The 27,474-nt window shown below is 41.5% G+C and overlaps 1 protein-coding gene across 14 annotated transcripts in view; it reads right to left on the reverse strand.

The window, feature by feature from the left end:
* Positions 1 to 27,474, reverse strand: part of TJP1 (tight junction protein 1) — a 404,161-nt gene that overhangs the window by 45,695 nt on the left and 330,992 nt on the right. For all 14 annotated transcript variants that reach the window (XM_060755771.2, XM_060755764.2, XM_060755762.2 and 11 more), the window contains 8 exons: positions 13,506 to 13,648; positions 12,146 to 12,251; positions 9,783 to 9,933; positions 9,507 to 9,615; positions 8,200 to 8,419; positions 4,310 to 4,494; positions 2,771 to 2,866; positions 1,677 to 1,759 (listed from right to left, as the gene is read on the reverse strand). In XM_060755771.2, coding sequence (XP_060611754.2) covers positions 1,677 to 1,759; positions 2,771 to 2,866; positions 4,310 to 4,494; positions 8,200 to 8,419; positions 9,507 to 9,615; positions 9,783 to 9,933; positions 12,146 to 12,251; positions 13,506 to 13,648 — 1,093 coding nt within the window. The remainder of the gene's footprint in view (positions 1 to 1,676; positions 1,760 to 2,770; positions 2,867 to 4,309; positions 4,495 to 8,199; positions 8,420 to 9,506; positions 9,616 to 9,782; positions 9,934 to 12,145; positions 12,252 to 13,505; positions 13,649 to 27,474) is intronic.

A 27,474-nucleotide genomic window follows, 5' to 3' on the forward strand; every position in this document is an offset into this window, starting at 1 on the left:
CTGTGTTTTCCAAAGTGTCTGGCCATGTTCCAGAAGCATTCTCTCCTGACATTTCGCCTACATCAGCATTTCTCAACCTGGGGGTTGGGACCCCTTTGGGGGTTGCGAAGGGGTGTCAGAGGGGTCACCAAAGACCATCAGAAAACACAGTATTTTCTGTTCGTCATGGGGATTCGGTGTGGGAAGTTTGGCCCAAATCTATTGTTGGTGGGGTTCGGAATGCTCTTTGATTGTAGGTGAACTAGAAATCCCAGCAACTACAACTCCCAAATGTCAAAGTCTATTTTCCCCAAACCACCAGTGTTCATATTTGAGCATATTGAGTATTCGTGCCAAGTTTGGTCCAGATCCATCATTGTTTGAGTCCATAGTGCTCTCTGGATGTAGGCGAACTACAACTCCAAAACTCAAGTTCAATGCCCACAAATTTGGGCGTATCAGGTATCAGATCATGGGGGTTCTGTGTGGGAAGTTTGGTCCAATTCTATAGTTGGTGGGGTTCAGACTGCTCTTTGATTGGTGAACTATAAATCCTCAGCAACTACTATTCCCAAGTGTCAAGGTCTATTTTCCCCTAATTCCACCAGTGTTCACATTTGAGCATATTGATTATTCAGGCCAAGTTTAGTCCAGATCCATCATTGTTTGAGTCCATAGTGCTCTCTGGATGTAGGCGAACTACAACTCCAAAACTCAAGTTCAATGCCCACCAAACCCTTCCAGTATTTTCTGTTGGTCGTGGGAATTCTGTGTGCTAAGATTGGTTTGATTCCATCGCTGGTGGAGTTCAGAATGCTCTTTGATTGTAGGTGAATCCCAGCAACTACAACTCCCAAATGACAAAACCAATAACCCCTCCCCCAACCCTACCAGTATTCAAATTTGGGCGTATCAGGTATTTGTGCCAAATTTGGTCAAGTGAATGAAAATACATCCTACATTTCAAATATTTACATTATGATTCATAACAGTAGAAAAATTACTGTTTGTTTGCTGGGGGAGGGGGTATTTTTGCGCATGTGCTGTAGCGGCTTTTTGCTTTTTTGGCTTTTTAAGTCCCTTCCGCTGTGTTTTTCAGTGTTTTTATGCGTGATGGTCAGTCGTTGGTCTGGTAGGTGTCCAAATTTGGTGTCAATTCGCCCAGTGGTTTGTGAGTTATGTTAATCCCACAAATGAACATTACATTTTTATTTATATAATGTAATACAATATAATACTACTACTCCTACTACTACTACTACTACTAATAATAATAATAAGATATTTTAATTATCTATTTTATATTACATGTAATATTACTAATAATATTACAATATAATGATATAGTACAATTTAGCACTATATAATACTGATATTGTACTATGCTAATAATATAATATATTTTATGTATATATGTCTTGTAAGCCGCTCTGAGTCCCCTTTGGGATGAGAAGGGTGGCATATAAATGTCATAAATAAATAAAATAAAATAATTATTTGTGAACACAGCTAGCCATCTAAAAAGGGACTTCACAATTGCTCCTATCAAGAGGGCAACAACCTATTTTGCATTTCTCACACATTTCTACTATTTGCGGCTACTCTGCTTGTAATCCTGTTTGGTCCACTACACAAGGTATTGTTTTTCATGCTTGTCAGACTAGAAAAGATCCACCACTTAGATGTTCAAAACTTACTCTGTCGATGATCTGTTTTATTGTGTGAAGCCGAATAATGCCCGAACTACGCTGATCTGTCCCAGCATCCCTTGGTTCGCTTTCTGTTAAAAGAAAAAGCAGGTAAGCATCATCCAAAGGAGGTACATGTGTGCGCAAAGCATTCAATAACCCACCTCTGGGATACCCTTTGGCTTCATTTCCGGTTGTGTAAACAGACTTCAAGCCTATGCAGTGTGAAGTCAAATGGGGCCAAAGAGCAAACATTTGCACTGGCTCTCAGCAGGGCATTAGGAAATCTTTGACAATCTAGGTAACAGCTAGATTATCAGAGAACAATGCTGACGATCATCTACGTTGATTATTGTGCCATCACCACTTAAGCAGGGCACTTTGAAATGATTGAACAGAAGTCAGTATCTTTGAAACAGCTAAGCTTTATACCTGAATTGTTCCTGTTCTCTTAAATACACACCATTGTTTTGTTATTCACAACATCTGCCTCACGTGTGCCTCTGTGGGTGAAGTTTCAAAAGCAGAATCCTGCAGTAATCAAGAGCTTAATGGTGGCAGCGTAGATTTTAAAGAACAATCTTTGGTGTTACCTCAGAAACACAAGCCTGAGGGCTAATCCAACACACTCTTGCCTAAGATACCTCAAGTAAGCCAAGGGCTTACTAGTGCTTCTAAATTGGTGGGTGCCAGAGGGTTTTCAAAAAGGGGTTTTTGGCCAGAAGAAAGTTCCAGCTTTCCTTACAGCTTTTTGGTTTTGGAGTTTGTAGTCATAGAAGCCTCATTGTAATACAAGTGGTGTTCTGCTTTATGGGGATTTTTATTATCGAATAAATCCTTATCCTTTATATTTTGGTGGAACAGCATTGGGATTTTTATTTCCCAAATAAGCCCCCCCCCCCCCCCCATCTGTTATATCGCTCCTCATAGGGCTTGTTCTCCAGAGCCTTGATCATTTTAGTCACCCTCCTCTGGACACTGCATTTCTAAATACATGTTAACTGTACTCTCAACTCGTTTGTGACACAATCAATCAATCAATAAATCAAAGACCTTCCTTTAGAAAGCAATAAGATGTGAAAGTAGTCAATCTGCATGCTTACTTGCAATCTGGTAAATATCCGGTTCTTCTCGGGCCAGCTTTTCTCGCGCAACGTCCGCAATCGGTCCAAAGATTGTCACAGGCCTGAGAAATCCAGCTGGAATTTAAAAGATTGACTAAGTTAAGAAGATGGGTTTGAAAGGCAGCAGATCACAGGAGCTGTCTTCATAGACCTGTCAGCGGCTTATGATACTGTGAACCACCGCCTCCTCCTGAGAAAATTGTATAGTATCACAAAGGACTACCACCTCACCCGCCTCATAGGAAACCTGCTACAAAACAGGAGCTTTTTTGTTGAGTTCCAGGGCCAGAGAAGCAGATGGCGGAAACAGAAGAATGGCCTGCCTCAGGGGAGCGTGCTTGCTCCATCCATGTTCAACATCTACACAAATGACCAGCCACTGCCAGAAGGGACAGAGAGTTTAATCTATGCTGATGATCGTGCCATCACCGCTCAAGCAGGGAGCTTTGAGATGGTAGAACAGAAGTTCTCCAAAGCTCTAGGTGCCCTTACTGCCTACTACACTGAAAACCAGCTGATCCCTAATCCATCTAAAACACAGACATGTGCCTTTCACCTTAAGAACAGAGAAGCATCGGGGGCTGTGAGGATTACCTGGGAAGGAATCCCACTGGAGCATTGCAGCACACCCAAATACCTGGGAGTCACCCTGGACCGTGCTCTGACCTACAAGAAGCACTGCCTGAATATGAAGCAAAAAGTGGGTGCTAGAAACAATATCATACGAAAGCTGACTGGCAGAACCTGGGGATCACAACCAGACACAGTGAAGACATCTGCCCTTGCGCTATGCTACTCTGCTGCTGAGTATGCATGCCCAGTGTGGAACACATCTCACCACACTAAAACAGTGGATGTGGCTCTTAATGAGACATGCCGCATTATCACAGAGTGTCAGCGCCCTACACCACTGGAGAAAATACACTGTTTAGCCGGTATTGCACCACCTGACATCCGCCGAGAAGTAGCAGCCAATAGTGAAAGGACCAAGGCAGTGACATCTCCAGCTCATACCTTGTTTGGGTATCAGCCAGCACGTCAACGACTTAAATCAAGAAATAGTTTTCTAAGATCTACAGAGACACTTGCTGGAACACCTCAGCAAGCGAGAGTCCAAAAGTGGCAGGCTCGCCCAGAACCTCAAACAATGGCTGATACCAAATGAGAGACTCCCCCTGGGCACACAGAAGACTGGGTGACTTGGAAGGCGCTGAACAGACACCACAAGATGCAGAGCCAACCTTAGGAAATGGGGCTACAAAAAGGAATCCACAACATGCGAGTGTGGAGAAGGGCAAACCACAGACCACCTGCTGCAATGCAACCTGAGCCCTGCCACATGCACAATGGAGGACCTTCTTGCGGCAACACCAGAGGCACTCCAAGTGGCCAGATACTGGTCAAAGGACATTGAATCAACTACTAAGCTTACAAACTTTGTGTTTTGTCTGTCTGTTTGTTTGGTTCTGTTACAAAGGTATGGTTGCCCCTGACACAATAAATACAACTGTGGCCCACCTTCTCGAAGGACAACTCTTTCGTATGCGGGGAACTTGGTCTGAACTGGCTGGGCCGAAAGGTCTTCCCGGCTTTTCCGCAAGTTCCTCTTTGAGCTGCGCAGGCCACGGAAACGCCAGAAGTCTGCACGGTCCCCACCTGCTGTTTTTGGGAGGGTATACTGCACACTCGCCAGCTGCTCGGCTCTGCATGAAACACACAATAAGACAAAAATATACTGGAAATGAACTTTGACATTGAGGAAGACTGCAGGCTGGTTTGGTTATTTGGTCTCACCCGCAGGCCCTCCCTGAGACCAATCCCTCCAGATCAGTTTCCATTTCCAGGAAAGAACAATGGGAAGTGGGCTCTGGAGACCATCTTATTCATTTATTCATTCATTCATTTACGACATTTATATGCTGCCCTTCTCACCCCGAAGGGGACTCAGAGCGGCTTACAATATACATATACATACAATATATTATATTATTAGGATAGTATAATATCAGTATTATCTATTACTATATTGTCCTACTAAATTGTAATATTATTCATAATATTACATGTAATATAAAATATATAATTATAATAACATATTATTAGTAGTATTATATTGTATTACATTACAATATTATAAATATTATATCAAATCAAATCAAAACATTTATTTCGGTCATTGACCAGCACAGGAAATAGTGTCACGTTTCCTTACAAACCTGGCATGTTTGGTACATTAAAAATATAAATACAACTACTAAAAATACAATATGGGTGAGGGAACAGAAGGGGAAACAGGGTAAAAACATACAATGTCCAGATCCATCACCAAATTGTAGATTCAGGGAAGACGATTACTGGACACACAGTTGACTTTTGGAACTAGTCATTCCCTGGCGGATTTTGTATGCTGCTGCACAAAACTTTGCGACATTGTAGGTTGTAGCTGAATTAGTATCCGCAAGTAGCAGGGAGGTATAAAATTGTCCTGAATGGCCTGGGTGCTTGTCTATCAGGGGTAAGATAAGCCTGGCACGGGTATCCCTGTAGAACGGGCACTGAAGGAGCACATGTTCTATTGTTTCCACATGACCCGAGTCACAGGGGCAGAGTCTCTCTGGGAAAGGGATCTTCCGGTAGCGGCCTTCGAGTACAGCTGATGGGAGAGCGTGGCATCGGGCCAGGGTGAAAGCCCTGCGATGAATAGGAACCTCTAAGTATGTTAAATATGCCATAGGGGAGGCAAGGTATCTGCTGTCTTCACTGACAAGAAAGGTTGGAGCCGAGGCCAAATTCGTCCAGTGGTTTTTGAGTTCTGTTAATCCCACAAACAAACATTACATTTTATTTATATATACATATATATACATTTTATTTATATTAAATATTATATAAATATTATATGTATATAATATTTAATATAAATAAAATGTATATATATGTATATATAAATAAAATGTAATGTTTGTTTGTGGGATTAACAGAACTCAAAAACCACTGGACGAATTGACACCAAATTTGGACACAAGATACCTAACAACCCAATGTATGTCCTTCACTCAAAAAAATTGATTTTGTCATTTGGGAGTTGTAGTTGCTGGGATTTATAGTTCACATACAATCAAAGAGCATTCTGAACCCCTCCAACGATGGAATTGTACCAAACTTGGCACACAGTTCTCCCATGACCAATAGAAAATACTAGAAGGGTTTGGTGGGCAGTGTCCTTTGGTTTTGGAGTTGTAGTTCATCTACATCCAGAGATCACTGTGGACTTAAACAATGATGGATCTGGACCAAACTCTACACGAAAACTCAGTATGCCCAAATGTGAACACTGGTGGAGTTTGGGGAAAATAGATTCTTGACATTTGTAGTTGCTGGGATTTATAGTTCACCTACAATCACAGAGCATTCTGAACTCCACCAACGATAGAATTGGGCCAAACCTCCTACACAGAAGCCCCATGTGGGCCACAGCAACGCGTGGCAGGGGATGGCTAGTATATTATATTATATTATATTATATTATATAATTATTCTTCACCCTGCTGTTCTGCTTCAACTACAATTAATTATTATTGTTCAGTTATATAGCATCATTAAATATAAATGATGCTCTACAATACAAGTAAAAATAGGTTACTCCAAAAGCGTACCATCTGAAATATATATCTGTTGACATATACACACACACAGGGAAGAAGAAACAACAAATCACAGAACTGTCTAGAACTGCAAAGCAAAACATCCAGATCAAACACACACAAAACAACAGCAAAACACCATACAATATAATACAAAGCAAGCTGACAATGCAGGTAATCAAAATATACATGACTACATAATAGCATTAAAAAAAAACCCAAAGCTTTGGAAAATAATAATAATAATAAAGTTTCCAGTGCTATGTTTTCATGATCACAGCAAAAACAAATTCTTGCATTTTAAAAAAGGTGCTCTGAAACAAGGTTCTAGGTGCTCAAGATTTCTCAAAAGACATGCTCCAAAGCATGGGAGGAATTATGCATCCTTCTAGCTCAGCATTTCTCAACCTGGGGGTCGGGACCCCTGTGGGGGTCGCGAGGGGGTGTCAGAGGGGTTGCCAAAGACCATCAGAAAACAGTATTTTCTGATGGTCATGGGGGTTCGGTGTGGGAAGTTTGACCCACTTCTATTGTTGGTGGGGTTCAGAATGCTCTTTGATTGTAGGTGAACTATAAATCCCCAGCAACTACTATTTCCAAGTGTCAAGGTCTATTTTCCCCAAATTCCACCAGTGTTCACATTTGAACATATTGAGTATTCGTGCCAAGTTTGGTCCAGATCCATGATTGTTTGAGTACACAGTGCTCTCTGGATGTAGGTGAACTTACTCCCAAACTGAAGGTCAATGCCCACGAAACCCTTCTCATGTTTTCTGTTGATTATGGGAGTTCTGTGTGCCAAGATTGGTTCAATTCCATCGTTGGTGGATTCAGAATTCTCTTGGATTGTAGGTCAACTATAAATCCCAGCAACTACAACTCCCAAATGACAAAATCAATTTTTTTGAGTGATGTTCACTCCTTGGGTTAGTAGGTTAGTAGGTGTCCCTATCTATCTATCTCTCTGGATGTTGGTGAACTACAACTTCAAAACTTAAGGTCAATGCCCACGAAACCCTTCCAGTATTGTAGGTGAACTATAAATCCCCAGCAACTACTACTCCCAAGGGTAATGGTCTATTTTCCCCTAATTCCACCAGTGTTCAGATTTGAGCATATTGAGTATTCGGGCCAAGTTTGGTCCAGATCCATCATTGTTTGAGTCCACAGTGCTCTCTGGATGGAGGTAAACTACAACTCCAAAACTCAAGGTCAATGCCCACCAAACCCTTCCAGTATTTTCTGTTTGTCGTGGGAATTCTGTGTGCCAAGATTGGTTCGATTCCATTGCTCGTGGAGTTCAGAATGCTCTTTGATTGTAGGTGAATCCCAGCAACTACAACTCCCAAATGACAAAATCAATACCCCCCCCCCCAACCCTACCAGTAATCAAATTTGGTCATATCAGGTATTTGTGAATGAAAATACATCCTGCATTTCAGATATTTACATTATGAAACGAAAATAATGCTATGGTTGGCGGTCACCATAACATCAGGAAGTGTATGAAGGGGTCGCGGCATTAGAAGGTTGAGAACCACTGTTCTAGCTGTTATTGGACTGCAAATCCCAGTAATCCTCAACATTAGTTTTCCCTCTGCAACTGGGAGCTGTAGTTCAACATTTTTGGACAACTGCACAATTTAATGCTACAACCTAGCAACATTTCAGTGATCTCTTCCAGGTATTATAGCATGAAGTGGGTTTTGAAAAGCTTGGTAGTTGAGCCAAATAAATGCTGCTTAAGAAGCCACTCTGAAATACCTGTTTTTGTTGGGAATAATGCCTCTTTCCACCTCTTTGTGGTTCTTGCCAATCCGAATAGCCAGCCAGGATCCCAGCTTGCCATTGTATAATGTGTCCACCACCCGGAACACCTCTCCTTTGTTGAAGCTCAGGCCATAGGGAGATTCCTTCTCATATTCAAAATGGGTCCGAATATAGAAAGAGTCCCCTACGTCTGACTCAACAATGCGCCGATAAACTGCAAGGAAGGAAAACAAACATTGACCGATGGCATCCAGAAGCAATTATAGAATAAGAAAAAAATGCTTTGAGAGGAAGAAGTAATTTTTCAATCCCTAGATTATTTTATACCTGAAAATGCCACAAGACACAATTCATAATGTTTTGATGCTGGCAAAACAAAGCTAGACTGACTGACTAGCTTGCATTTGATCCAGAACATTTCCTATGGTTCCAAATACACTCCCATGGATCAACTGAATCACTGAAAGGAATCACTGATTAGGAAAGCCCCTACCCTAGAAACCATTATTATTATTATTATTATTATTATTATTATTATTAACTTTATTTATACCCCGCTAACATCTCCCGAAGGACTGATGCGGCTTACAAAGGTCAAGGCCACCAACAAAACAACAGCATACAAATACAACAATAAAACTCATAAAGCAAATAATAAAACATCAAGCAAAACAATAAAACACTAAAAACAATGACACCATGATGCATTTAAAACCTTTAAAAAGGACCTTAAAACCTGGCTCTTCTGCTGTGCCTTTGGTGAGTAGGTATACAACCTCACACTATTGCTTAGCCTCAACGTTTTGTCATGGGAGTCTACATCCCCCCTCCCCTTGTGGGAAAGTCTGATTCCACAACTGGCACCACGAGATGCAGAGCCAACCTTCAGAAATGGGGCCACAAAGTGGAATCCACGACATGCGAGTGTGGAAAAGAGCAAACCACAGACCACCTGCTGCAATGCACCCTGAGCCCTGCTACATGCACAATGGAGGACCTTCTTGCAGCAACACCAGACGCACTCCAAGTGGCCAGATACTGGTCAAAGGACATTTAATCAACTACAAAACTCACACATTTTGTATTTTCTCTGTTTGTTTGCTTTGTTCTGTTAAAAATGTAATATAATTTGACTGGTTGTCCTGACACGACAAATCAATATTGTTGAGCTTGGCCTCATGTAAGCCGCCCCGAATCCCTTTGGGGAGATGGTGGCGGGGTATAAATAAAGATGATGATGATTATTATTATTATTATCATCATCACCATTCTTGTCCTTGCATGAAAGGAACTTTGCTTACCGTCTTTCTTCTTCTGTGCCAAAATGGTGACCTCTTCCCCTTTGGGGAGGTCAAGCAGAAACAGGACTGCTTCCTCCCGGATGATATTTGTGAAGTCAACATTATTTACCTGATGAACAACAACAACAAGGTTACGACATCACAAACCTGTTTTAAGAACCTCAGTACACACCCGTTGGTTAGCGCTGCCATGTGAATATCACTTTATGGTCTTTGTCACAAATTATCAAAATATGAATATTACAATACATTTTAAGATAAAAATCGTAGCTATACCCTGAGAATCTGGTCCCCTTCTTCCAAGCCTTCTTTGGCAGCAGGGCTGTCCTCCAAGACGCCGGCGACAAAAATCCCCACATCGTTGCCCCCAGCCAGCCGCAAGCCCACGCTGTCCCCTTTTTTGAATTTGACAAGCTTCATGCTTGGCCTGTAAAGGTGAGGAATCAAGTGTTTTTTTAAGAAAACCTAACATAAGTTCTGTTGATGAATTGATAGAATCATAGAATCATAAAATCATAGAATCAAAGAGTTGGAAGAGACCTCATGGGCCATCCAGTCCAACCCCCTGACAAGAAGCAGGAATATTGCATTCAAAGCACCCCTGACAGATGGCCATCCAGAAGCTTCCAAAGAAGGAGCCTCCACCACACTCCGGGGCAGAGAGTTCCACTACTGAACGGCTCTCACAATCAGGAAGTTCTTCCTAATGTTCAGATGGAATCTTCTTTACTTGACAAACTTTCTGGCTGCAAAGCTACAAATCAATATTGGGCTCACTACACACTATAGCAGTGGTTCCCCAACCTTTTTTTGACTAGGGACCTCTCTCCAACATTAGGGTTACAAATCGTTTTTTGGTCAACTTTAGATTTAGTTTGGTGATTTGGAGTGCTGATTCGGAAAATTGCATTGGATAGACCACATCAGCTCTCGTTTCTGATACAGAACATATGCCATCCAGTAGACACTATCTGCTTGTCCACAGTAAAGCATATTTAATAATCTAGAGCTGATGTGGTCTATACAATGTGATTTTCTGAATCAGTACCCCAAATAACTCCTGGAACAGGCCTAAAAATGAAGACACCAAGAAAAAAAAATTTTTTTTTGGTTGGGCTGTGTTATTATCCTTGGATTTTGTTAATGCTTGTGTTAAAAAAAAAGAAAGAAGAAGGGGAGGGGTCAGGTTAAAAAAAAATCCAAAATTGGGAACCTAGTGCTAAGAATGTGATAAGATGTGGAGTGGAAAAATTAAGACTGAGATTGATATTTCAAATGTAACTTCTGTAGTTTGCCGTGTAAATTGCATGTACAAGGAGGGGTGGGAGTGGGATAAAAGAAAAAGACAACATTAAAAAATACAAAAAGCGGAGTGCAAGACCCAAGAAATTGTCCCTAACACCTTTAATAATAGTCAGGAAGAAAAAAAAATGCCTCTAGACCATGGCCATATAGCCCGAAAAAACCTACAACAACCCAATGATTCCGGCCATAAAAGCCTTCGACATTATTATTATTATTATTATTATTATTATTATTATTATTATTGGGATTCACACTTGCCTCAAACATTCACACTTGCCTCAAACAAACAAGAGTTCTTTCTCCCATCCTGGACATCATTCCACAGATATATAAACCCCACTTGCCTAGTTTCCAACAAACCCCTCAACTTATGAGGATGCCTGTCATCGATGGGGGAGAAACGTCAGGACAGAATGTTTCTGGAACATGGCCAGATAGCCCAAAAAGGGATTCTGTTTTATATATATATTTTAAAAGTCCTTATTTTGCTAAAAAAAAAAATCCACCAAACAGCTTATCAAAGGGTTGTTGTAGGTTTTTTTCGGGCTATATGGCCATGGTCTAGAGGCATTCTCTCCTGATGTTTCGCCAGCTTCTCAAAGGTTCACGCCCAGTGTTTATTTTTTAAAAATTAATTTATTACATCTGGCCCGGCCATAAGGATTTTAAATTCTCTGTGTTATTTTTTATATGTAAGTTATATTAATTATACTGTTTTATTTGCTTGCTGTTTTGTTTTTACTGATGTGTTGTTGGGCTTGGTCTCATGTAAGCCGCCTTGAGTCCCCTTGGGGAGATGGTGGTAGGGTATAAATAAAGATTGTTATTATTATTATTATTATTATTATTATTATTATTATTATTATTGGGTTGTTGTAGGTTTTTCCGGGCTTTATGGCCATGTTCTGGAGGCAATTTTTCTCCTGACGTTTCACCTACATCTATGGCAAGCATCCTCACCTCTGAGGATGCTTGCCATAGATGCAGGCGAAACGTCAGGAGAAAAATTGCCTCCAGAACATGGCCATGTAGCCCGGAAAAACCTACAACAACCCAGTGATTCCGGCCATGAAAGCCTTCGACAATACATTATTATTATTATTATTATTATTATTATTATTATTATTATTATTATGTCTATTTACAATTTTACTGGGAGACTGTGTGTGTGGCCTGTAGCAATTTCTGGGGGAAGAACATGGGATGCTCAAAGCTTCTCTACCCCAGCAATACTTTACGATAGTGGAAATAGTAATTTCTGAACAGTTTCCCTATGCAAATCTGCCTGCTAAAGAGTCGAGGCCTTGGACTGGCAAAAGCAAAAGATCCATTACCGAAGCATTCCGTCTTCATGTGTTGAATTTGGCAAAGGGCCGTCGGATGGACTGACAGGCAGATCCACATCTGGCTGCCCGGCCTGAGCATAAACTGGCTTTGGTTCTGTTTGGAAAACACAAAAGAGAATTGGAATAACACACTGGAACTGGACATAAACACAGCACAGCCTAGCTAACTCCTGCAAGACATTCAGCAAGATCTATTTTCAGGAGAAAATGAAGCATCCAATATCGCATGCCACACTTTTGAAACATTGAGCCATAAGAAAAAATATCTCAAGTTGCAGCAGTTGTATTGGAAGTGGGGCAACATGGAGACCAGTAACTAGTTGTAGGTTCTGGAAATAAGACTTTTTTTTGTACTGGAAATCCTTTATTTTTACAAGTAGATAAGGAAATATTACGAACAGAAGTACGATAGATGGTGAGTTATAAATGCAAAACTATAATATAATGGTTTAGTACAATATAGTAATACATAATACTGATATTGTACTATGCTAATAATATAATATATTGTATGTATATATATATATCTTGTGAGCTGCTCTGAGTCCCCTTCATGGTGACTCAGAGCAGATTTTATATGTCATATAAATGTCGTAAATCTATTATAATAAAAGTGAATGTTTGTATTTGGAGGCAGGGAAGACGGATGTAGGAGGTGTATGTGGCAGCTTTCTGATTGGCTCTCACTTTCACAAGCCACTGCGACCCATACGAATGACAGACCTGGACCAAACTTGGCACACATGACCCCCATGATCCACTTTACGTCCTGGTGCAGTTTGGGGAAGGAAGGACCATGGATGATGGGGTTTGCAGTACTTTTAAATGCTACAGTTCCCACAGACCACTGTGGCCCCCAACAAAGACCGATAAAGATCCAAATTGGCACACAGAGAACCCTTGAACTCTACATCCTGCTACAGTTTGGAGGGCTGACTATGGATGATGGGACTTGAAGTACCTCCACTCGCTTCCCGAGACCGCTGCGACCCTCATCCAATGACTGATCAAGGCCAAACTTGGCACACAGAGCCCCCATGACCCACTCTACATCCTGGTGCTGTTTGGAGGAGAGTGAACCATGGACAATGGGACTCGCAGTACCTTTACTCACTTCCTGAGACCACTGCAAGCCACATAACTAACTGATAAAGACCAACCAATACCTTTCTCAAATAACCCAGGTAGCGCTGGGTCCCCAAGCTAGTAAATAAATAAATATTAGAGTTTGAGGAGGTAGGCAGCCAGATAAGAATGGATTGCTTACAGCAACCCAAGGATGTTGTGGCTTAACCTTGAGATTAATCCATCTGGGTTTCTTAAAACCAGATGCTGCCTGAATACTGACCTGGAAGAGGTGGGGTCTGCTTCTCGTTTCTCTCCATAACAGATTCTTCTACGGTTTTGGAGAGGGGGGTCTCTTCTGCATTCTTCACAGGAGTAGAGGCTGCTCCTGGCTTTGCTATTCTTTCGTCATCTCTGCTCCGGAGGCTAAATCAAGAGAAGCAAACATCTAATTTTAAAAGCTGCAGGAACAATTCTATCAAGGAGAGATCTACTCGTGTCCTGCGCCTTGCCCATCCCCAGACCTGACACAAAGCTTTCCCCTGGCAAATGACTTTAAAAAACACCCCACAAAGCATGTTTCATTTACACATGCTACCTCCATTTCCTACGGCTAGATGGCACCATTGCTTCAATAACTGTGAACGCATGGTGCCCAACACAACTACTTGATTTTTTTTCCATGTAAGAAGCCGCTCGAGAAACTCCAGCAAGTCGCTTTTGGTGTGAGAGGGTTTGCCGTCTGCAAGAACACTGCCCAGGGGATGCCCGGATGTTTTACCATCCTGTGTGAGGCTTCTCTCTCATGTCCCCGCATGGGAAGCTGGAGCTGATAGACGGGAGCTCACCCCAATCTCCGGGTTCGAACCGCCACAGTTCAGCTGGCACAAGGGTTTAACAAGAACTACCTGAATATCAAGCAAAAGGTGGGTGCTAGAAACAATATCATACGAAAGCTGACTGGCACAACCTGGGGATCACAACCAGACACAGTGAAGACATCTGCCCTTGCGCTATGCTATTCTGTTGCTGAGTACGCATGCCCAGTGTGGAACACTTCTCACCACACTAAAACAGTAGATGTGGCTCTTAATGAGACATGCCGCATTATCATGGGGTGTCTGCACCCTACACCATCCCACCAAACCCTTCCAGTATTATATTCTTTGGTCCTTTGGTTTTGGAGTTGTAGTTCACCTACATCCAGAGATCACTGTGGACTCAAACAATGATGCATCTGGACCAAACTTGGCATGAATATTCCATATGCCCAAATATGAACACAGATAGAGTTTGGGGGAAATATACCTTGACATTTGGGAGTTGTAGTTGCTGGGATTTATAGTTCACCTACAATCAAAGAGCATTCTGAATCCCACCAACAATAGAAATGGGCCAAATCTCCCACACAGAACCCCCATGCGGGCCGCAGCAATGCATGGCAGGGGACGGCTAGTCTATATAAACAAAAATGTAATGTTCGTTTGTGGGATGAACATAACTCAAAAACCACTGGACGAATTACCACCAAATTTGGACACAAGACACCTATCAAGCCAACAAGTGACCATCCCTCATAAAACATTGAAAAACACAGTGGAAGGGACTTAAAAGGCCACAAAAGCAAAAAGATGCTACAGCACAAGAGGAAAAATGACTCCCTTATGGACTACAGCTCCCAGAATCCCCTAGACCAGACCCTTTAGGAGAGGAGGGTGATCCAAATGCAATGCTTTCAAGATCAAGCTTTTTTCTCTATGGATTTCTTTGAGAGCATCCCAATCCCTGAATATTTCCAATTTCCTATTCCTGGACTGCAACTCCCAGCAATCCTCCGGATAGATAAATTAGATCAGTAGTTCTCAACCTGGGGTCCCCAGATGTTTTTGGCCTTCAACTCCCAGAAATCCCAACAGCTGGTATACTGTCTGGGATTTCTGGGAGTTGTAGGCCAAAAACATCTGGGGACCCCAGGTTGAGAGCCACTGGATTCGATAGAGATAGATAGTAGGTAGACAGATCAATCAGAACTGTTGGGAGTTGCAGTCCAAGAATAGGTAGAGAAGGAAGAACGGGGAGAAAGAGGAAAGGAAAGAAAAGGGGGGAAGGAAGGGAAGAGAAGGAAGGAAGGAGAGACGGAAAGAAAAAAGGGAAGGAGGGAGAGAAAGAAGGAGAGAAAGAGGGAAGGTTGGCCACAGCAACGTGTGGTGGGTACAGCTAGAAATATAATATAATATAACATAATGTATTATAATATATTGTATATGCATATAATATTTATAATATTATAATGTAATACAAGATAATGCTAATAATAATAAGATATTATAATTATATATTTTATATTACATGTAATATTACTAACAATATTACAATATAATAGTATAATACAATATAGTAATATATAATACTGATATTGTACCATGCTAATAATATAATGTATTGTGTGTGTGTGTGTGTGTGTGTGTCAGGTTTTACAATGTATTGCAATGTAATATAGCTGAGTCATGCACTGCTAATGGGCTTCTATTGGAAATGCTGAGTCATGCATTAACTGTATATAGAACTTCATTTGGGGAATGTGTTCTGGCCTAGTCCAGGTGATTGTGAATGATGCAAATCCTGGGTTTGAGTTGAGTCAATGAGTTGGGAACCAATTGGTGATTGCTATGTGTAAATGAATTGTATATAAGGAAGTCATGTACAGTGTATATTTCTCCTTGTGCTGTGATGTTGTTCGTCGAAGGCTATATGTAATTCAAAGAACCTGTCTGCTAAGACAAGATATATGTGTGTGCTGTGGTAAGTCTGTAATGTCATCTAGACTGGGGGAAAGACAATGGTAAAACTGACAACGGCTGGGCATGTGCTCAAGTGTCTGTAAAAGGTTCCAGAATGACTGCAGGCTGTGGGAGCAGTTGACTGAAAATACTGTGCAGGAAGAAGCTACTGGAAAGCGCTGAAGTTATGCAACTGATCTGCTGCTGAATTGTGAAGTTAATCTCAACAATATATATATCTTGTAAGCTGCTCTTAGTCCCCTTCGGGGTGAGAAGGGCGGCATATAAATGACGTAAATAAATAAATAAATAAACCTAGTGCCAATGCGCAGAGATGTCCCCTGCAGGCACTGCCCAAGTCCTCCAGAGTTTGACATGGTTCTGCTGGAGAAATGAACATACACAACTACTGCTGTACCTAAAACCTCAATGGGCCTGACATTCAGAAATCATCTTCTGCCTCCAATTCCCACGGTGGAGCTATCCGAGGTCAATAACACAGACATCTCCTTCTCAGTCACAACGCTGAACCACCTAAGCTCTGTGTTGCCTATTCTGATGAGGTTCTCCAAGGTCTTTCTATGTCAACATTTCTACCTTCTGATGTGGAAAAATGGAAATTCAAGTCTGTGACCTTTCTCCATGCACAGCATCTCACTCTACCACTGAGCTATGACTCTTTTTTTATATCAGAACTTTAAATCCTCATTATTATTCTTATTAATCGGCGCTGACAAATTACCATCTGCCAACTGCAAAAGGCCACCTTACTGGGATCTGCATGCATTATTCGCTGATACATCACACAGTCCTAGACACTTGGGAAAGGTCCGACGTGAGTGTCCGCTGTGGCCTCATCTTGTGATGTTTCAAATAATAATATTAATAATAAAGATCGAACTGCAAGGACTCTGGCACAAGCCAGTCAAGGTAGTCTCAGTGGTGATGGGCACACTGGGTGCAGCACCTAAAGACCTTGGCCTGCACTTAAACACAATTGGCTCTGACAAGATTAACATCTGCCAACTACAAAAGGCCACCTTACTGGGATCTGCACGCATCATTTGCCGATACATTACATAGTCTTTGACACTTGGGAAGTGTCCAAAGTGTCATCCAATACAACAGCCAGCAGTGTGTCTGCTGTGGACTCATCTTGTGGTGTTTCAAGTAGAAGTAGTAGTAGTAGTAGTAGTAGTAATAATAGCAAGTATAGATCGTCAATGTTGCAATCCCAGGCGACAGCAAGAAGAGAAACAATTAGAAAAGCTGACACAATACGAGGATTTAAAGATCGAACTGCAAAGACTCCACCACAAGCCAGTCAAGGTGGTCCCAGTGGTAATCGGCACACTGGGTTTAGTGCCTAAAGACCTTGGCCTGCACTTAAACACAATCAGCATTGACAAAATTACCATCTGTCAGCTGCAGAAGGCCACCTTACTGGGACTGCACACATTATTCGCCGATACATCACACAGTCGTAGACACTTGGGAAGTGTGAGTGATCTGACGTGTGATCCTATTCAACAGCCAGCAAAGTGTCTGATGTGGACTCATATTGTTGTGTTTCAAATAATAATAATAATAATAATAATAATAATAATAATAATAATTCAAAAATACATCACACAATCCTAGATGTTTGGGAAGTGTTCAACTTGTGATTTTGTGATACGAAATCCAGCATATAGATCCCGTTTGCTGTGACATATTGTACTTTTACGTCAATAATAATAATAATAATAATAATATAATCTCTCAGACTTGTAGACCAACCCTCAAACAATTAAGCCATTTTGGGTTGATATCAATTGCTCCAAACCCAACTGCTTGTTCTAAACAGAATAGACTCACAGAATTTACACCAATATTATTTATTTATTTACGACATTTATATAGAATCATAGAATCAAAGAGTTGGAAGAGACCTCATGGGCCATCCAGTCCAACCCCCTGCCAAGAAGCAGGAATATTGCATTCAAATCACCCCTGACAAATGGCCATCCAGCCTCTGCTTAAAAGCTTCCAAAGAAGGAGCCTCCACCACACTTCGGGGCAGAGAGTTCCACTGCTGAACAGCTCTCACAGTCAGGAAGTTCTTCCTAATGTTCAGATGGAATCTCCTCTCTTGTAGTTTGAAGCCATTGTCCCATTGTGTCCTAGTCTCCAAGGAAGCAGAAAACAAGCTTGCTCCCTCCTCCTCCCTGTGGCTTCCTCTCACATATTTATACATGGCTATCATATCTCCTCTCAGCCTTCTCTTCACCCCTAAGGGGACTCAGAGTGGCTTACAAGTAAAAAGTAAATACAATATATTATTATCATCATAGCACAATATTAATATTATATATTACATTGTACTATAACATTATACTTTAACATTATTGTAATAATATTACATTTTATTATTAGTAGTAGTATATTGTTTTACATTATAATATTATCAAGTCAATATTGACTTGTTATCCTCCTACTGAGTCAATGGTTCTCACGAAGTTGGGGTGAGTGATTCGATTCACGCCAAGGCAGGTTTTTGTGCTCAAATAGGTTTTTTGCGTTTCATGCGCAAGCGCACTGACCGATGTCCTTAAATTACTCAACCGTTTTAAGTGATTTCTTAAAATATTGAAGCACAAAGAACCGCTTTCCGAAATGGTACGCTGTCATCCGCCAGCCTCCTTCCTCCTTCTCCCTCTCTGGCCAGCCAGAGCCTCATAATTATTTGATGTTATTTATGTGGAGAGGATGACATTTGGACATCATCACTTCACAGTCCACTTGCTTTCATACCTTCAATCTATCAATGTGAGAGAAGTCCCCTGGCAAGCAAGCACATCACCAGACTCCACCAAGCAAACACCTGGACAGCAACAGCAATAACTCCTCACAAATGGGTGACTGCAAAGATGCAGACTGCTGACATATATCGCTGGCATAGGAATGCGTAGGAATGAATCCAACTAATACCAGGGCAGACTGTATGTCTACTTAGCCCAGTACTGGTCTGATTGAAAGGGATGTGGCTTTTCAGGTTTTGCAAGTCGTTGTGTTTTTTCTCTCCACCTGACAATTGAATTTGATTTACTGGGTATTAAAGAATGGGCATGCTACTACTACCCACCAGTAATGGCTGGTAGACATCAGGACTGGTAGGACAAGATGCCCAATAATGTCTGAAGCAGGCAGAGCCCAAAAGACAGTTGCATCTGCCAAGTAGGAAATTTAGGTACTACTTATGTAACTAATTTACGAGGCCATAAAAATCTCCAGCAAGCATGCAAAGAATGAGAAAGTACTTCTTCAGTGTCACAAACGGTTGGTGAAGGGACAGCTCCCGTAGTGGCCAGAATACCTTCAAGAAAAGCTGAAATGTCAATTGCCTCTGTGTCTGGCTATATATGTTGTGTGTCCATGGCACTGAATGTTTGCCATGTATATGTACATTGTAATCCACCCTGACTCACCTGCGGGGTGAGAAGGGTGGAATATAAATACTGTAAATAAAATAAAATAAATACATAAATAAATATATGTGGAATGTCCAGGATGGGAGAAAGAACTCTTCTCAGTTTGAGGTAGGTGTGAATGTTTCAATTTGCCATAAAAATCTCCAGCAAGCGTGCAATTAATGAGGAAGTACTTCATTGGTGTCGCAGATGGACGATGAAGCGACAGCTCCCCTGGTGGTCAGAAAAAGTTGGAATGTTAAATAGTAGGCATGTGCAATCCATGCTTCTAAATGGTTCTAAAGCACTTACAAAACTAAAATTCTGGTGGTGAAAACTAGGGGGCGCTGGTGCTTTGCTTCTATAGTGTTGCTAAAGTTCTGGTGGTGAAAATGTCAGAACTCTAAAACTTTCAAAATTTCATTACTGATAATTTTTTTGACAGACCCAATTAGGAACTGCCATTTATAATGAAATTTTGCCACCACATCACATTGCCGGCTCATGTTTAACTTGTTGTCCACAAGGACTCCAAGATCTTTTTCACACGTACTGCTCTCGAGCCAGGCATTGTCCCCCATTCTGTATCTTTGCATTTCGTTTTTTCAGCCTAAGTGGAGTATCTTGCATTTGTCCCTGTTGAACTTCATTTTGTTAGTTTTGGCCAATCATCTCTCTAATCTGTCAAGATCGTTTTGAATCCTACTCCTGTCCTCTGGAGTATTGGCTATCCCTCCCAATTTGGTGTCGTCTGCAAACTTGATGACCATGCCTTCTAACCCTTCATCTAAGTCATTAATGAAGATCCTGATCAGGACCGGGCCCAGGACGGAACCCTGCTTGTGGCCCTCCACTTCTTTCCAGAATGAAGAGGAAGAATTAGGGAGAATCACCCTCTGGGTTCGTCCATTTAACCAATTACAGATTTGCCTACCCCACATTGGACTAGTATCCTTGCCAGAAGGTCATGGGGGACCTTGTCGAAGGCCTTCCTGAAATCCAGGTATGCTACATCCACACCATTCCCCGCATCTACCCATTCAGCAGATCCATTGATTCAATTGTGAAAGATTTAGTCAAAACTTAGGTAAATCCCATGCATTTAATAAGTCTATCCTAATTAGGAAAAAGAGTTTACTGTAATTTTATATCGTTAATGTATTCATATGTTTTATGTAATTATGATGTTGTTGTTTGTTGCATGTGTTTTTGGTTTTATTTTGCTGTAATTTGTTGATTGGGCTTGGCCTCATGCAAGCCGCCCTGAGTCCCCGTTGGGGAGATGGTGGCGGGGTATAAATAAAGATTATTATTATTATTATTATTATTATTATTAAAGAGCTGGATTCAGGTTTTGGCTCTTATGGTCTCTGCTTCAGAGGATAGATTGAAATACATACACATGTATTTCAATAGAGTTACAAGCTGGGTAGATGCAGGGAATGCCATAGATGTAGCATACCTGGATTTCAGGAAGGCCTTCGACAAGGTCCCCCATGACCTTCTGGCAAGGAAACTAGTCCAATGTGGGCTAGGCAAAACTACGGTGAGGTGGATCTGTAATTGGTTAAATGAACGAACCCAGAGGGTGATTCTCCCCAATGCTTCCTCTTCATCCTGGAAAGAAGTGACGAGCGGAGTGCCGCAGGGTTCTGTCTTGGGCCCGGTCCTGTTCAACATCTTTATTAATGACTTAGATGAAGGGCTAGAAGGCAGGATCATCAAGTTTGCAGACGACACCAAACTGGGAGGGAGAGCCAATACTCCAGAGGAAAGGAGCAGGATTCAGAACGATCTTGACAGATTAGAGAGATGATGGGCCAAAACTAACAAAATGAAGTTCAACAGTGACAAATGCAAGATACTCCACTTTGGCAGGAAAAACAAAATGCAAAGATACAGAATGGGGGAAAATGCCTGGCTGGAGAGCAGTACGTGTGAAAAAGATCTTGGAGTCCTTGTGGACAAGTTAAACATGAGCCAGGAATGTGATGTGGCGGCAAAAAAAGCCAATGGGATTTTGGCCTGCATAATAGGAGCCTAGTGTCTTGATCTAGGGAAGTCATGCTACCCCTCTATTCTGCTTTGGTTAGACCACACCTGGAATATTGTGTCCGATTCTGGGCACCACAATTCAAGAGAGATATTGACAAGCTGGAATGTGTCCAGAGGAGGGCAACTAAAATGATAAGGGGTCTGGAGAACAAGCCCTATGAGGAGCGGCTTAAGGAGCTGGGCATGTTTAGCCTGAAGAAGAGAAGGCTGAGAGGAGATATTATAGCCATGTATAAATATGTGAGAGAAAGTCACAGGGAGGAGGGAGCAAGCTTGTTTTTTGCTTCCTTGGAGACTAGGACGCGGAACAATGGCTTCAAACTACAAGAAAGAAGCTTCCATCTGAACATGAGGAAGAACTTCCTGACTGTGAGAGCTATTCAGCAGTGGAACTCTCTGCCCCGGAGTGTGGTGGAGGCTCCTTCTTTGGAAGCTTTTAAACAGAGGCTGGATGGCCATCTGGCAGGGGTGATCTGAATGCAATATTCCTGCTTCTTGGCAGAATGGGGTTGGACTGGATGGCCCATGAGGTCTCTTCCAACTCTTTGATTCTATGATTCTATGTTTTTTTCAAATGGTACAAAAATACAATACTCTCAAATCTCAAAAATAGTATTAAAACTTTCTTGTCCCTAGAATGAAGAAAAACACGCTGTCGAAGTTTGCACAAAACTGTAAAAACTCCCAAGTTTTAAACTTTCTAGTAATTCAATTCATGTTGTGTTTTCCTCTCCAAAAGAAGTTTCAGGAAGTGTCTTGACACTGTCACTGTTCCTAGGTAACAGAATGTTGTGAAAAATTACAGCTGCATTCCCCTTGAGTCATCAAAGGTGTTATTTCGCTGCGCATGTGTTCTGCTTTTCCTTCTTAACATCTGTGCTGTGTCAGGAAGGGACTGTTTTTTTAAAAAAAGGATGCTTAACACCGCAACATTTTAAAATAACCTTCAGTCACATACACACAAAAAAGGGTGAAGTCAGCTTCATGTTTGTTTCATTAGGGGCGGCTCGTCTCTTCCCAGACGCCTGCTGTTCAAAACACACACCCTTCCGACACACAAGGCATCAATTTGATCTCCCTGCGCTTTCAGAGCCTTTAAAAAGAAATGTGAGTGACATCCGGGCCCCGTCCATTTTCTGCTCCTTTCATAAAGCATTAAAATCTGGTGGGAAGCTTTACTGTCACCTTCCGAGACTAGCAGTCAGCAGTTTTACAAGGAAGCAAAGCTCTCTCCTGAAAGTATGAGGTTGCCTTTACAAACTTTTGATGGGAAAGAACACGGACATTTGAATCTATCTTTTTGGATACCCGTTCTGTGACAGTTCTCTTACTGGAAATGTTCCTCTTGACCAATGGGTCCCAACCCTTTTTTGACCACTTGACCAGGGACCACTCTCCTTACTTACTTAGGGGATCCCTCGTCGTCCAAGTAGGATAATCCTCCAGGGTGGGTCCGTCGGTGACTGTGGAGCCCTATTCTTGATCTGCATCGTCTCCCACAGTGAGGGCATCGGTTTCCAGGTGGAAGGCGGTCCCGGACTGGGTTGGCTTGACACGCCTTTCTCTTGGCACGTTTCTCTCTTTCACCCTCCATTCGTGCCTCTTCAAATTCTGCAATACTGCACAGTTGACCTCCAGCTGGAGCGCTCACAGGCCAGGGCTTTCCAGTTCTCAGTGTCTATGCCTGAGTTTTTAAGGTTGGTTTTGAGCCCATCTTTCAATCTCTTTTCCTGCCCACCAACATTCCGTTTTCCATTCTTGAGTTCAGAGTAGAGCAACAGCTTTGGGAGATGGTGGTCAGGCATCCAGACAACGTGGCCGGGCCAGGGGAGCTGATGGCGGAGGACCATCACTTCAGTGCTGGTGGTCTTTGCTTCTTCCAGCATGCTGACATGTGTCCACTTGTCTTCCCAAGAGATTTGCAGGATTTTCTGGAGGCAGCGCTGATGGAATAGTTCTAGGAGTTGTATGTGACGTCTGTAGACAGTCCACGGTTCGCAGGCATACAGGAGGGTTGGGAGGACAATAGCTTTATAAACAAGCATCCCTATGGATGTCCCGGTCCTCAAACACTCTCTGCTTCATTCAGAAAAATGCTGCACTCGCAGAGCTCACGCAGTGGTGTATTTCGGTGTCGATGTTGACTTTGGTGGAGAGGTGGCTGCCAAGGTAACCACTCTCCAATATTAGTACCAAAAGGGTTACGAATCATTTTTTTTGGTCAACTTTAGATTGAGTTTGGTGATTTGGGGTGCTGATTCAGAAAACTGCATTTGGTAGACCACATCAGCTCTAGTTTCTGATACAGAACATATGCTACCCAGTAGTCGCCATCTGCTCATCCACAGAAAACCATAAGCCTCTGCACTATAAGAGGGTTTTGCATGACCAGTCGTTCTTGTTGCAACGCCATATTAACAGTGAGGCCGTGGACCATATTTTAGTTCTTGCAGACTACTGGTGGTCCACGGACCACAGGTTGGGAACCAATCCTCTTGACCTTCAAAAACCTTCAATGTATTGAGTTCACTTTATCTGAAGGACACCAACAAGTTCATGAACCAGCTGTTTGAGAAGACTACTCACTGCTCTTGACCTTCAAAAACCTCAATGTATTGAGTTCAATTTATCTGAAGGACACCAACAAGCACATGAACCAGCTGTTTGAGAAGATCACTCATTACCCTTGACCTTTCAAAAACCTCAATGTATTGAGTTCACTTTATCTGAAGGACACCAACAAGTGCATGAACCAGCTTTTGAGAAGACCACTAATTGATCTTGACCTTCAAAAACCTCAATGTATTGAGTTCACTTTATCTGAAGGACACCAACAAGCTCATGAACCAGCTGTCTGAGACCACTCACTGCTCTTGACCTTCAAAAACCTCAATGTATTGAGTTCACTTTATCTGTAGGACACCAACAAGCTCATGAACCAGCTGTTTGAGAAGACCACTCACTCTTGACCATCAAAAACCTCAGTGTATTGAGTTCACTTTATCTGAAGGACACCAACAAGCTCATGAACCAACCTGTTTGAGAAGACCACTCACTGTCTACTTTCCAACCATTTCATAAGATTGGCAAGAGTTGCCCCTCACCCTCTGGAATTTCTTCCCAAAAGGCTAGCTTATCCATACTGTTTTAAAGAGGGATTTAAAACTGAGTTTTAAAATCTATATTTGGGTGCTGCCGTGTGAGGATTCTGGCTTTAGATCACTAGTCGGCCGTGAGACCAAAAATCAGGTCTGCGAGACATGTGAATAATAACACAGTCCAATCAAAAAAATAAATAAAAATCTTGGTGTCCTTGTTTTTAGGCCTGTTCCTGGGGTTATTTGGATAGCTGATTGAGAAAATTGCATTGGATAGACCACATCAGATCTAGATTGTGTGCTATATATTATATGTAATATAATATAATTGGATTGTCTTAATTATTTTATAATTGTTGCTGCTATGTATTTTATCTTACTATGTGTATTGCTGGCATCGAATTGTGCCTTTTGTAAGCCGCCCTGGGTCCCCCTTCGGGGGTTGAGAAGGGTGGGGTAGAAATGCTCGAAATAAATAATAAATAATAAATAAATATTACTAATAATATTGCAGTATAGTGATGCAATACATTATAGGAATATATAATACTAATATTGTGCTATGCTCGTAATTATAATATATTATATATACAATATTATATGTACATATAATATTGCTCATAATAGTGTAATACAATATAATACGAATAATACAATATAATAATATAACAATTATATATTTTATATTACATGTAATATTGCTAATAATACTTCAGTATAGTGGCATAGTACAATGTAGTAATATATAATACTAATATTGTGCTATGATAATAATGTAATATATTGAATGTACATATAACTTGTGAGCTGCTCTAAGTCCCCTTTAGGGTGAGAAGGGCAGCAAATAAATATCATAAATAAATAAATAAATACACACATAAATACTGGGTGGCATATGTTCTGTATCAGAAGCTAGAGCTGATGTGGTCTATCCAATGCAATGTTCTGAATGAGCATCCTATATAACCAAACTGAATCCAAAGTTGACCATAAGGTGATTTCGTAACCCTTTTGGTACTAATTTTAGAGAGTGATCCCTGGTCAAAAAAAAGGTTGTGAACCACTGCTTTAGACAATTCAAGAAATAAATAAAAAAGTTCCACTCCAGAAAACGTAAGACCTCAAAAAACAAAACATATCAAACAAAAAACAACAAAACAGTGCCACCAGAACAGCTTGGCTCCGCAAGACCCAGACTAACTTTCCCAATAGTGGACTGAAGCACTGCAGGTAATCAGGTAGGTCAAGGGTTTTGTTTTGTTTAAAAAAAAAAAAAAAGAATGATCAATACTTTAATTTTATCTCTTGCTTTTCTTCCAAAGGTAGCTAGCAATTTACAATCAATAAAAACCATCCTACAACCTGAACAAAATTGTAAAACAGAGGGAAAAAAGTCCAGCAGGAGCATGAAAATACAATGCCATAATGACAGCAATTAGCAACCAATTGCTAAAATGGACTATCTTTGCAAGTGAATCTCAGATTACTATATTAAGGCTTGAGACAAGTGCCTAGCAAAGATAGTCCACTGTAAACATCCAACAGTGTCACCGGCTTTCATGGCCGGAATCACTGGGTTGTTGTGAGTTTTCCAGGCTGTATGGCCATGAAGCATTCTCTTCTGACGTTTCGCCTGCATCTATGGCAGGCATCTTAATCACCTCCTAACAAAGGATTTCCCAGGCAGTAAGAAGCCAAACCTTGAAACTGCTAGGCCATTAAATACTTTTTTTTTGAGTGTCAGGAATGCCTTGAAAAACTGCAAGTCACTTCTGGTGTGACAGGATGATGTTTTACCATCCTTGTGGGAGGCTTCTCTCCTGTCCCCGCATGAGGAGCTGGAACTGATAGAGGGAGCTCATCCGCACTCTCCCCGGATTCGAACCTGCGACCTGTTGGTCTTCAGTCCTGCCGACACAAGGGTTTAACCCACTGTGGGGCCAATTGAAACAATCACACCTACCTCAAACAGACAAGAGTTCTTTCTCCCATCCTGGACATTCCACAGATTTATTTATTTATTTATTTACAGTATTTCTACTCCACCCTTCTCGCCCCGCAGGGGACTCAGGGCAGATTACAATGTACATATACATGACAAACATTCAATGCCATAGACGGACAACATATATAGACAGACACAGAGGCAATTTAACATTCCAGCTTTTCTTGAGGGTATTCTGGCCACTACGGGAGCTGTCCCTTCACTGACCATTTGTGACACTGTTGAAGTACTTCCTCATTCTTTGCATGCTTGCTGGAGATTTTTATGGCCTCATATAAATTAGTTAAATTAGTCTCCCCACGTAAGTAGTACCTAAATTTCCTACTTGAGAGATGCAACTGTCTTTCGGGCTGCAAAGGTCGACAACAAGCTACATGAAATTCGTCAGAAGGTCACTCCGATCCGGGCTGGCTTCGAACTCATGACCTTTCGGTCAGTAGCAATCTTAATGCAGCTGACTCCCAGCCAGATGCGCCACATATATAAAACCCATTTTCCTAGATTCCAACCTCACAATCTCTGAGGATGCCTGTGAAATGTCAGGAGATAATGCTTCTGGAGCATGGCCATACAGCCTGGAAAACGCACAACAACCCATTCAACAGTGTTTGTGCTATTTCTAAAAAGGCTCGGCTTATAGTCAGCTTCCTTCACCAATGGCATCCTAGCTACAATCTCTAAGTACTTTAATTCAATGGGCAGCCCACTGTTTGAATTCCACCCTCCCTCATCCTAATCAATTTTATCTTGTTATTCTTGGTTTCCAGCAGGGAATTTATTTTGAAATTATTCATTCTTGTACGCAATTTCTGCTCCTGAGGGCAAGAGTAGGGAAAAAAGAGGCTGAACTTGACACCCTTTGCGA

This window comes from Anolis sagrei, chromosome 9 (assembly GCF_037176765.1).
Source record: "Anolis sagrei isolate rAnoSag1 chromosome 9, rAnoSag1.mat, whole genome shotgun sequence".
NCBI lineage: Eukaryota > Metazoa > Chordata > Lepidosauria > Squamata > Dactyloidae > Anolis > Anolis sagrei.